Source organism: Octopus sinensis, linkage group LG6 (genome assembly GCF_006345805.1).
Source record: "Octopus sinensis linkage group LG6, ASM634580v1, whole genome shotgun sequence".
NCBI classification, from domain to species: domain Eukaryota; kingdom Metazoa; phylum Mollusca; class Cephalopoda; order Octopoda; family Octopodidae; genus Octopus; species Octopus sinensis.
This window is the reverse complement of record NC_043002.1, coordinates 48699271-48712087: the sequence shown is the minus strand read 5'-3', so window position 1 is coordinate 48712087 and position 12817 is coordinate 48699271. Positions and strand designations below refer to the sequence as shown.

General features: G+C 36.3%; 1 protein-coding gene across 3 annotated transcripts; it reads left to right on the top strand.

Moving 5' to 3' along the window:
* The first annotated feature begins 362 nt into the window (after positions 1–362).
* On the top strand, positions 363–12560 carry LOC115212998 (retinol dehydrogenase 13). Of its 3 annotated transcripts, XM_029781893.2 has the most exons (9): positions 420–512; positions 935–1013; positions 6824–6919; positions 8426–8544; positions 9084–9239; positions 9639–9743; positions 10442–10651; positions 11239–11446; positions 12403–12560. In XM_029781893.2, the coding sequence occupies exons 3-9, from the start codon at positions 6831–6833 to the stop codon at positions 12497–12499; spliced, it is 984 nt and encodes a 327-aa protein (XP_029637753.1). In that variant the 5' UTR covers positions 420–512; positions 935–1013; positions 6824–6830; the 3' UTR covers positions 12500–12560. The 3 variants fall into 3 exon arrangements, with proteins under 3 accessions (XP_036359774.1, XP_029637753.1, XP_029637752.1); XM_036503881.1 differs by lacking the exon at positions 935–1013 and having other exon boundaries at positions 363–512; XM_029781892.2 differs by lacking the exons at positions 420–512; positions 935–1013 and adding an exon at positions 1172–1231.
* The last annotated feature ends 257 nt before the right edge of the window (positions 12561–12817 follow it).

The window sequence follows — 12817 nt, the reverse complement described above, 5'->3', positions numbered from 1 at the left end:
AGAAGACAAATAAAAATGTTAGTCTGACATGTTGCTCGTGAAGAAAGCGTCGAAAGAGAAACACCCAGAAGACACTGGATGCTTTTTACTATGAGTGTCAGACAAGCTGGGCTTTAAAGTGTCAAAACCTAACCTGGTTAGAGGGTTCTCACTTGTCAGTGGAGAGATCAACCTAATTTGTATCTTCATTGTTTAAATTTTATCTGGTTTAATTAGTTTAATAATGTTTAATTAGAATACAATGAGAGTGATTCGATCGATAGGCGACATAGAAATTTCTTGCTTTGAATCATTATCATAAAATATTAAAAAAAAAATATTATGTTACGCAATGCTAGTTTAGAGTGTTTTATCACAGGGAGGTAACTCTTGTGGAGCGGTTCATCATGTTGTCTGCTCTTGTTATATGGCCAGTAAAGTCAAAAGACAAAATATGTCGAGTTCGGCAACTCATAAAACATGTTGAATTATTTTATGATGTTATTTCACCTTATCCATAGTTAGCTTTCGAGGTAAGCATGAATGCTATTATTGCTGTTTAGTGAAAATGAAAAAAAAAAGAAAATTTATTAGTGGTAGCTAATTCGGAAGGTGGAGTGCGAGATGTTTATAAAACATGAATTTTAAAATTTCATTAAAGGTAAAAAAAAAAAAAAAATCCCCCACTCCATCACCGTTTCTTTCTTTCTTTTCTTTTTTTTTTTTTTTGAAATGTTGGATGCTAAAAAAATTTGTAAAAATTACGAAAAAATCAAAAACGGAGAAATTCCGGGACGGCTATACCGAAAGTTCCAGTCCTAATCAAAGTTATATTTAATCAACAATATCTTCCTCCATAAAAAAAAGACGTTTGTAGTTTTGTGTTAATATTAGAAATAAACATGAAATTTGAGTGAAAACAGTCGATTCCTACAATTCGATGTCGTTATTTCAGTTGACACCGAAATTCAACTCCCGGTGTAACCCGAAATATATACATAACACAAAACAAAACCCGAAATAAAATCTGAACGGTATGTAGATTCTATGTTTATTGCTTTATTAATCAACTATATTAATTTTATAATAATTTAAATACCTGAAAACTCTGTAAAAATATATTTGGATCAAGTTTTATATTTCTAATTTCTTAAAATAATGCAGATTTTCATGTCATTGCAAAGGTCATAAAGACACCGGTACTCGTTGTCGTTTATCAATTAACATTGATCGAACAAATCTGTGATCAAAGGTATTTCTAGCTGTAGTAAATTATCCCGTCTTAGTTGTCGCAGCCAGTACACCTTATTATTCCAACGACCCCCTTTTTTAAAGGTAGTAACAGGCAATTTTGGTTGCTATTTTGTTGACGCGTGCTTCGTTTGAACCCTAACTTCTTTATTAGGTTTTATGATACAAAACTAAAATAAAGGTACTTATATTTACCTATCTTATGATGTTTTGATATAGAGGTTAATATTTATAAAAGACATAATTATATTTATGTTTGCAATTTAGTTGAGGAAAAAGTTTGGAATTGTAGTAAAATCGGCATAGACTTCGTTTCTTACATAATCTTGTGAAAAATTCCTAATTCTGAACGAAATTTTCTAGGGATACGTTTCATTAGGTGTAGATTACGATTATGCCGGAACTTTTGGAGGGAGGAGAGGTATTTCGAATAATTCAAATATTTTATAATGGGCATGAAGGTTTAGATACCTGTGGAGTATCACCTTCTTCCATTATAATTGTTTTGTAGTTTCAAGGAGCTGGAACGGGTCGCCGATTTGTGACGTCCGTGCGAAGCGAAGTGATGAGAATGGCTCCTTAGTACATCACACAGTCGATACAATAAATATAAATAGAACAATGCATATATGTGCCAGAGGGAAATAAGAGACACAACCAGGTAGAATGTTTCAGAGAAGATTTATTGATAGGTTAACATGTGTGATTGTGTGGGCGTCATATATACAGAATGATAAACAGGCCGTCATAAAAATAAGATGTATGTGTGTGTATGTAAGCATAGACATATGCATGTTAATAACATATAAGGATGGCGATGAAGAGGAGACAGAGTCTATAGCCAGCGAAGTGATAAGTAAGTTCATAGACACAAGAATGATAAGTACCAGTTCATAGTCAATTGTACACAATAGTTGAAATCAAGAAGTCGCAACGATGATGCAGAGCCGGTTGTGGTACATGTTGTACGTGAAGTTGTGGCTGAGATGCTGCTGCCTGGGTCACTTGGTACAGGAGTTTTTGCAGGTTGTGTATTTGCTGTTGATCCATGGTGAAGTACTTCACAAACAGCGCAGTGTTGTATCCTGGGCGAGTACATAAAGAGATGTTGACGAAAGGACGAATGATGGTGATAGCGATGGAGGTCACCAAATGCTGTTGGATGAAGTTGGTGAGTCTCCATGTAGCTGCTGTTGTGTTGTCGCAGGAACTGGCAGTGTCTTGTGTGGTCAGCAGCTAGACCTTAAAAGTTGTGGAACCAAATGACCTCTAGACGTGGAAAAGTTTGGTTTTTAATAAGGAGTTGTAGGCTCAGCTGAGGCAGAAAACAGGCTGTCACACATGACCTTATTTGAAGGCTGCAATTGGTTGGGTTGCATATTGGTGCATGATAGAGCAAGAGACAAATTGCGCCAATACCAGCCAATCAGAATAGTGGACGCAACAGGGTCCTAAATGTAGCCAAAGGCTGGCTGTTATCTACTACGTTCGTATGTATACATATAGAGAGGAGAGGAATTGCACTCAAGTGCACTCTACAACCTCAACATTGTTTTGTCATAACTTTCAGAAAAAATGGATATTTTGAAATGAAATTTCTTTCAAATGCATTTCAAATATTGTAGATTACAATTAAGTCAGGATTTAGTGGGAGAAAAAAAAAATGGAGGTGAGTGAGTTTCGAATATTCCACACCCTGACTTTGTTTCCTTATACATTTTGATTAGGTGTGTGAATTATCTGCTCCCTACCTCCAACAAGCTAAAACTCTCTTACAAAGGAAATGATGGGGGACCAATATATGTGATGCATTACTGCACTCAAGACGGCCTGCCCACCGCAACAGAAATGAGGTCTTAAAAACAAGATGCCACATAAAAAGCATTGGTGTGGATGCTGGTACCATGTAAAAAGCATTGGTTTGTGCCACATAAAAAGTACTTGTGACGGTGCCATACAAAAAGCAACTAGTATATTCTATTAAGTAGTTGGCGTTAGGAAGGGCACCCAGCTGTAGAAACTAAGTCTAAACAGACTATGGTACCTGGTGCAGCCCCTGACCTTGCCAGTTCCTGACAAACCATCTAGCCCATGCCAGCATGGAAAATGGACATTAAAATGCTGTAGGTAATGATGTAGTGTCTAACATTGACTGTAGTCCAATGACTGAAATCTGTAAAACAATAAAGTATTTCAGCACTATGACCAGATGAAAAAGTTATATTTTATTTTATCTGTTTTTAGTGTGTTTATTTAACTCTTTTAATACCTATCCACTCAAGCCTGCTTCTACTTCTAGGCTAAAACCACCTGTTCATATTTAGATATTAAAACCTTCTCTTCTAAGCATTTTGTTATATTCCAAGCACTAGTTTAATAATGAGTGTATTATTCATTTTAGTAAATCCCCATGAACTTTTAAAATCAGTTAACGTTCACTTTTCCATGCTTATGTGGGTCAGACAAGATTTGTTGAGGCAGATTATGTATGGCTTGATGCCATACAACCATCACCTATTTCCAAATAAGGTAGTATTTACTCACAAACGTGCTTTTCCCACAATACTGGAAATGAACAACCTGCTTGTATGAGAGCAATGCTTGTTTACAACAATGGCGTGATGTCTAGACAAGTGTAACCAGAGATACATACATACACACACTTGCATACACACACACGCCACACAATTTCATTCAGTTTCTGTCTACCAGATCAACTCACAAGGAAGTGTTTGGTATAGAAGTGACTTGCCCAAGATTCCACACTGCAGGACAACCCTAGACCACTTGGTTAGAAAGCCATATCTATTCTTATTAATGTTTTCAAAATTAAGATAGGTGCAGGCACCTTGGGCAGGTGTCTTCCATTATAGTATTAGACCAACCAAAGCTTTGTCAGTGGATTTGGTAGATGGAAACAGAAAGAAGCCCATCATATATATATTCTTTTATTCTTATACTTGTTTCAGTCATTTGATTGTGGCCATGGTGGAGTACTGCACATATCGAACAAATCGACCTCAAGACTTATTCTTTGTAAGCCTAGTACTTATTCTGTCAGTCTCTTTTGCTGAACTGCTAAGTTACAGGGACATAAACATGCCAACATCGGTTGTCAAGTGATGGTGGGTGGGACAAACACAGCCACACAAACATATGCATGTATATATATATATATATATATATTATATATATATATACATATACGATGGGCTTTCAGTTTCCGTCTACCAAATCCACTCACAAGGCTTTGGTTGGCCTGAGGCTATAGTAAAAGACACTTGCCCAAGGTGCCACATAGTGGAATTGAACCCAGAACCATGTGGTTTGGAAATAAGCTTCTTACCACACAGCCACACCAGCAGCTATGGTTCTGGGTTCAGTCTCACTGCATGGCACCTTGCTATAGCCTCAGGCCGACCAAAGCCTTGTGAGTGGAAACATAAATGTGTATATGTTTCTGTATGATTATCCCCACTCCATCGCTTGACAACCGATGTTGGTGTGTTTATGTATATCTGTGCAAGAGAGGCGTCTACGCTGGTATGGACACGTAGTAAGAATGGATGAAGATAGTTGTGTGAAAAAGTGCCACACCCTAGCGGTTGAGGGAACCTGTGGAAGAGGTAGACCCAGGAAAACCTGGGACGAGGTGGTGAAGAATGACCTTTGTGCTTTAGGTCTCACCGAGGAAATGACCAGAGACCGAGACCATTGGAAGTATGCTGTGTGTGAGAAGACCCAGCAGGACATGTGAGGCCATAACCCATGGCCCTTACCTGGGACATAGTCAGTCCACCTGTGCATACCTTCCTTCTTGGGACACATAACTCTATTTGTGAAGACCTGTTGAGGCAAGTGAAAACCAAATCAAATCAAAATCGATGAACATCAATGGAATTTGTAGTTTTGTGGTACCAGTGCCGGTGGCACATAAGAAAACCATCCGAACATGGCCATTGCCAGTACCACATCGACTGGCCTCTGTGCTGGTGGCACGTAAGAAACACCATCCGATCGTGGCCGTGCCAGCCTTGCCTGGCCTCCGTGCCGGTGGCACGTAAAAAACATCCGAGCGTGGCCGTTCGCCAGCCTCGTCTGGCACCTGTGTCGGTGGCACATAAAAAGCACCCACTACACTCACGGAGTGGTTGGGCTTAGGAAGGGCATCCAGCAGTAGAAACACTGCCAGATCTGACTGGCCTGGTGCAGCCTTCGGGCTTCCCAGACCCCAGTTGAACCGTCCAACCCATGCTAGCATGGAAAGCGGACGTTAAACGATGATGATGATGTGTGTGTCTGTGTGAGTCCCTCCCATCACTGCCTGACAATTGGTGTTGGTGTGTTTTTGTCCCTGTAACTTAGTAGCTTGGCAAAAGAGACCGATAAAATAAGTAGTAGGCTTTAAAAATTAAGTCTTGGGATTGACTTCTTTGGCCAAAACTCTTCAAGGTGGTACTCTAGCATGGCTGCAGCCAAATGACTGATACAAGTAAAAGAATAAAAAAATTAATACACTGAATATTCATTTTACTAGAAATATGGTTGTATATTAAACATCATCATCATCATCCTCCTCATCATTTAACATCTGCCTTCCATGCTGGCATGTGTGGGATAGTTTGACAAGAGCTGGCCAGGCAGAAGCCTGCACCAGACTTCTGTAACTGTTTTGGCAGGACAGGAACTTTATGGCTGGATGCCCTTCCTAACATCAACCACTCAGCAGAGTGGACTTAGTGCTTTTTACGTGACTCAAGCACAGGGGAGGTCAGTTTTTGGCAAGGTTTTTACAGCTGAATGCCTTTCCAAATGTCAACCACTTTACAGTGTGGACCAGGTGCTTTTAAGTGGCACTAACAGGGTTACCAAATACTTGCAAGACAAAAAAAATCTCTTTTGAGAGGGGAGGGGGGATTGGAGGAGGTAATCTTGTGTTGTGTCAGATGATGAAAGGTTATAGTGTGACAGAGAGACAGAAACAGGTGTCTTTCTGTTGAGGAGGTACAAGGTTACCTGGCCAGAGAGAGAAAGAGAGAGAGAGAGAGATCAAGAATGAAGACAGGAGCAGGTGCATCATCATTTAGCGTCCACTTTCCATGCTAGCATGGGTTGGACAGTTCATCTGGAGTCTGGGAAGCCAGAAGGCTGCACCAGGCCCAGTCTGATCTGGCAATGTTTCTACGGCTGGATGCCCTTCCTAACACCAACCACTCCGTGAGTGTAGTGGGTGCTTTTTATGTGCCACTGGCACAGGGGCCAGGAGAGGCTGGCAACGGCCTCAATCGGATGGTGCTTTTTACGTGCTACCGGCACGAGGCCAGTTGGGGGCGGTGCTGGCAACGGCCACGTTCAGATGGTTCTCTTACGTACCACCAGCACTGGTATCACAGCTGCAATTTCCATTGATGTGTTGCAATTAAACGTATATAAAACAAATTAATATTTACCGTAATGACAAAATTATCTGTTGTAGTTTATTTTCTTCAATTAAATTTGTTACTATTTTTTAAAAATAAATTTTTGAAGTGTGGGTTAGAACTTTTGATAACATTGAAAAACTAAAATTTCTCTATCTTACATTTTTTAAAAGGCATGAAATGGCACGAAGACTTCAGCGATCACTCAACAAAATTTTTTATCCCCTAAGTTTCATTGGAACAATTGCTGGTGCTTCAGTATTGCTAAAGTAAGTTCTTTATAATTGATTGTGTGCAGCTAATTAATTATTTAAGATATCTATTATGTATGCATATCCTCCTCCTCCTCCTCATCATCATTATTGCCAAATAATGAAACCACATAACTAATTTAATCTCCAAATAAAAAATCCATACAACCCAGATAATATCTAAACAGAAACCATATAATCATGTTGACTGATATCTAAACAACAAGATTACTTTAACTGGTTTATCTTCAAATATCAAAATCATATAAGCTTAACCTTCAAATAACAAAACCACATATAAACTCGATAGCAAAACTACACATCCTGTTTAACTTCCAAATTAGAAATCCATATGAGCTGGTTAATATTTAAATATCAAAACCATGTCATCATCATTTTAACATCCATTTTTGTATGCTTTCATGGGTCAGATGGAATTTGTTGAGGTAAATTTTCTACAGCTGGATGCTCTTCATGTCATCTGTTCTCAACTAAAGTAATATTTCCCCATGACCAAACATGTTTTTGAGGAAGTTTGGTAAAGAAGGATACTTTTTGTACGATGGTGACACTCATTTACAACTACCCTGTGATATCAAGACAAGGAGATAGTAACACACACACACACACACAACACACACAATGGGCTTTTGTCAGCTTCCATCTACCATATGTACTCAAGGCCTTGGTTGACCCAGGGCGATAGTAGAAGACATTTGCCCAAGGTGTCACATAGTGGGCATGAACCTGGAACCATGTAAGCAAACTTTTTACCACACAGTGACTCTTATAACAAAACTACATATCCTAGTTAATATCCAAATAACAAAGCCATGTAAACTGGTTAATATTTACCATAAATCCTCGAGTATAATACACAAGGGATTTTTAGGGGGCTGTACCTCTGAAAAACCTAAACCTTGTGTATAATATGCACCCCTTCTCTAACTTGAGTCATGCGTAATTAAGCCAGCAGGACCTAGTCAAACAAACACTTTCACGCATGCATAATACAATAATGGTGATGTTCTTAACTGTTATATGGGAATGTAAATATGTTTGCAAATTGTTTTTGTTACATGTTATTCTGTGTTCTGAATACTTTTATTTTAATAAACGTTGGTTACTGCAAGTTATAGATGATTCTTTTATGACTTCATTGCTTTCAGGCTTAGGTTTTCACATCTGACATCACAAAATGCATCTGAATAAACATTGCCGGACAGCAAATAGAGATTCAGACATTGCTTAGAAAATATTTTTCATTTTTAACCTCATATATAGTACGCACTAGGGATTTTGACCTTTAAATTTTTGGAAAAAAATGCAATTATACTTGAGGATTTACAGTAAGTAACAAAACCTCATAAGTTCTAAGAAAACTACATATACTGGCTAATATCCAAGTACATAATCATTTATTGTATCAGTCAGTCTCCAGTTTTCTTACACCAGTCTAATTTATGCCTTAAGATTTAAATCAGAAAAACTAACTATTGGAGTTATATGTTTTTATTTTGTTAGGGACTATCTTGGTGGTTCCAAATATGAAGGGAAAGAGAAGATTGCTGGTAAGACAGTTGTCATAACTGGAGCCAACAGTGGCATTGGGAAGGCTGTTGCTACAGGTCTGGCAAATAAACGTGAGTTTATTTCTTTCATTTATATTTCAATTACATACCCCACTGACTCTCCATCAACTTGACCCTCTATCATACTTTAGCCTTGGTATAAAGCCACCTCCTCGCTTCCTTGAACACACCACCTCATTTAGTAGCTGGAGTTATTTCCCCTTTTCTCTCTCTCTTGCAAGTTACTTAACACCTTCACTAGGCCAGTGGCATGAAAAAGCACCCAGTGCAAACTGTAAAATAGTTGGAATTAGGAAGGGCACCAAACTGTGGAAACTATTCCAAAGCTAACACTGGAGCTTGATGAAACCCTGCAGCTTGCCAAATCCTGTCAAAGTGTTCAATCCATGCCAGCATGGAAAACATGCTAAATGCTGCTGCTGATAAAAATGAGATTTTTCTGTAACAAATTCTCTGTAAATGACTAAACTATGTTAGCTAAAACTTTAGGTGGACTAAAGATTTTCATTAAATGTTATATTGGATTGAAATAATTTATAGAGTGTTAAAATACATTTAAGTTTGAAGAAATGTATGTATTTCTTTTCTAGGTGGAAGGATAATTCTTGCCTGTCGTGACATGGAACGATGTGCTGAAGCTCAGAAAGAAATTATACACCAGACTGCCAACCTAAATATTCACTGCAGAAAACTAGATCTTGCTTCCATCAAATCTATTAAGGCATTTGCTGATGCATTTAACAAAAGTAAGTGACTGCTTTTTTTTTTGTTTACTGAAATGCACACACACATGCACACATTAAATCAAAGACTGGAATTTATGATATTGTCTTTTATTCTTTATGATCATTTCTACACAATATGGGAAATACATTTCATAACTGTAAATATCAATATGAGTATAAATGAATTCATAATATTGTAATTATATATTTTTTACAAGTATGTAATTCATAGGCATTTCCTTGGACGAAGTCTTTTCCTTAAGATAAACCATCTACAGATATACAATCTTTTAAGTGATATTTGCAGAAATGCTTACTGCGGAGCCAGCTCAGCTCTTAATCCCTTTTACTTGATATATGTACAAAACATACATGTTTTAGTCTAAAATACTTAGATAACTAGGCTATTTCTTTTTTCAGCTGAAAACCGTTTAGACATTCTAATTAACAATGCAGGGGTGATGTGCACTCCTAAATCCTTAACTGAAGATGGTTTTGAACAACAGCTAGGAGTAAATTATTTAGGTAAGTTGATTATATTTTTGACACAGCTTTATCTTCTCAAGTGTAAAAGAAAACAAAAAAAAAAAAACCACTACATTTTAACATCATTTCAGTAGGAAAACAAAGACAATAGAAATTAGATTTCTTCTGAAAGAAATGTTACTGAGCCATAAATTTCAACAAAACACTTAACTTATATTGTTATTTTAGTTTTTTGTCATACATTCTGTGACTTCTCCAATGACTGTCTGTCCCATGGAATAAGCAGAACAAGTGAAGACACATGAGATAAAGAATCACTGAAGAGGTCGCAGGATGTGTGACAAAGAGCTTTGATAAAGAAACTGAAGCAATGGTAATAAAGCTGAAGTGAAGGCCAAATATATAATGTGTGTTTAATTGGCAAAATATGACTTTCTCCAAGTATAACAATATCTGTTTCAACACATGATTTCACATCTGCAATCTTGCAAAAGAAATACTTAAATAATATTATCACTAATCAGTCAAGTATAAGGTTAGATTGTTAAGGAATTATTTTACATAAATTAGAATGTTGCATAAAAGCACAAGTTAGCATCAACTGAAAATTTGTGTCTTCATATTATTCTTCCCTTCACCATATCTGCATTATTATTTTTAATTGTGATTTATTTGCTGAAATCAATTCAGTATGAAATTTGTTGTTGAAAATTCAATATTTTTGTTAAATTTTGCAGGCCATTTCTTACTAACAGTTTTACTTTTGGACAAATTAAAAAAATCTGCACCAAGTCGTATTGTGAATATTTGTAGTCATTCTTTTAAAAACGGTTCCATGAACTGGCAGGATTTGAATAGTGCACAGAAGTATGATGACCGTGAAGCATTTTACCAAAGTCACCTAGCAAAAGTTCTCTTCACAACTGAACTTGGCAGACGACTTGAAGGTAAATAGTCATTATGTATCTTATAATGCCAACATAACTAAACAAAATATTTTGGGTGTTTATTTAAACCTTTAACATTCAAACTGGTCATATCCAATTCAAATTTTCTGTTTTATGTTTAAAGCAGCCACATCTGGCCTTTCACGCATGCCCTACAATGTCATCCTAAAAAATAAACAACCACATCGCCAAATAATGCAGGACTCATTCAAAACAATGTGAATAAATACGCTTTACATTTGACAGAGTAACTGACTGCTAAATGGTTAAAATCTAAGCTATGTTAATCTCTTTTTTTTTTATTTTACATTTTTTATGATACTACTTGAATTTATTTATTTTTTGTCAAATATAATTTTTACAAACACTAAAACTATCAATTAGTCTTCAGCTATATATATATATATATCAATAATGATTATAACGAAGTAGTATCGCACTACCTTTAATTCATTTATGTATACAGCTTTACACACACACACACATATATATATATATATATAGTATATGTTATATGCATTCAGTGAAAGTCAATATCAGATAAGATGTTTTAGAGTTTCTAGTGATTTTCTTTTCTTCTCACTTAGGTTCTGGAGTTACTGTAAATGCTGTCTACCCAGGTGTTACTAATACAAATCTAGGCACCCATCTTGGAATCAATAAATCATATATTTCTAGTATATTATTGTGGCCTGTTAAATGGATCTTACTGAAAACTCCTATGCAAGGTGCACAAACAGCATTATTTTGCAGTGTTGACCCCAGCCTTGAAACTGTTTCAGGACACTACTTCTGGTATGGTTAACTCTGTTTTATTTTTAATATTTTCAATAATCCTGATTGATAAAAGGTTTCAACCTAGCAGAATTGTTACCATGCCGGGCAGAATGCTTAGCAGTATTTGGTCTGTCTTTATATTCAGAGTTTGAATTCTGTTGAGATCGACTTTGCCTTTCATTCTTCTGGGGTCGATAAAATAAGTACCAGTTGAGCACTGGTGGTTGATATAATCAACTTGCCCCATCTCCCAAAAATTGCTGGCCTTGTGCCAAAATTTTTTATATTTTTACTCATCTATCTCTTATTTCATCTGAATATCTGTTTATTTGTTACATTTAGTGAACAACAGCATAATCAATAATTATAGATTTCGGATCTTTTCAGTTTGAACAGCAGTTTTTTCTAGCGGTGTCATGAAATTGTCACTCATAATTATGATCCTAGAATCGATCTATTGCATTTCAATCTCTTTTCAGGTTAGGGGTGGGGGAAAGGTATCTTTTTTTCTTCACAAATGTAAATAAACCCAATCTGTTTCTTAAACGAGGGACATATTCATATGGCACAGAATGCTTTTTAACTCAATAGACGTATTTGATTGGTTGAAATTGCCAAAATTGAAGAAAATATCTTACAAACTATAGAATTTTCTCAATAAAGCCGAGAGAAAAAGATGTTTTATAAACACATTCTACCAGTATACGAAGTTTAAAATTTTTTAGTTACCTAGAAATTATGTTAAAAACTGCCGTTCAAACTGAAAAGATCCTAGATTTCTAATGAGCCAGCCACTGGTTTATGACATTTCTGATGGTGAGAATGACAAGAGAGCATTGATGAAATTTTTATTTGAAGCTTTGGGCTGATCAAAGTCTTGTGAGTGGATTTGGTATATGGAAATTAAAAGATTTGTATGTTTATAATTGATCATATAGAAAGTTTGGAAAGACAACTGTTTTTATTTTTTTCAGCAACAACAAAGAGATGGAGTTTCCAACAAATGCTTTAGATACAGAAGCAGCCAAAAGACTCTGGCTTATTAGTGAAAAGTGGATGGGAATAAATTAAGAAAAGGATTTGTACAAATTGTTTTTGTAAATAAAGATTATGAAAAAATATTAGAATCCTGTTGTCCAGAAATAATTTCAGGTAACGACTAAAGATTTTTTTCATCAACATTAGTTATATCCCTTATGTCCTAATAACTTAGCAAAAATCTATTCTCATACTTATTTTGTTGTGTGGCTGGGGAGAGTTGGTGCCTTAACGTATCACACTCATGGGTTATTTCCACTCATTTATTTATTCCAGAAAGCATTTTTGTTGCTGCATTTGTGACTGTATCAATGGATTTTGACTCTGACTGACTGTTATTGTATTTATGGT

Excerpts from the sequence above, each read along its gene's own strand:
- LOC115212998 (XM_036503881.1), top strand. The coding sequence starts at position 6,831 with ATGGCACGAAGACTTCAGCGATCACTCAACAAAATTTTTTATCCCCTA. Across the intron at positions 8,545-9,083 it reads TACAGGTCTGGCAAATAAAC|GTGGAAGGATAATTCTTGCC; the intron begins GTGAGTTTATTT and ends TTTCTTTTCTAG. Across the intron at positions 9,240-9,638 it reads TGCTGATGCATTTAACAAAA|CTGAAAACCGTTTAGACATT; the intron begins GTAAGTGACTGC and ends TTCTTTTTTCAG.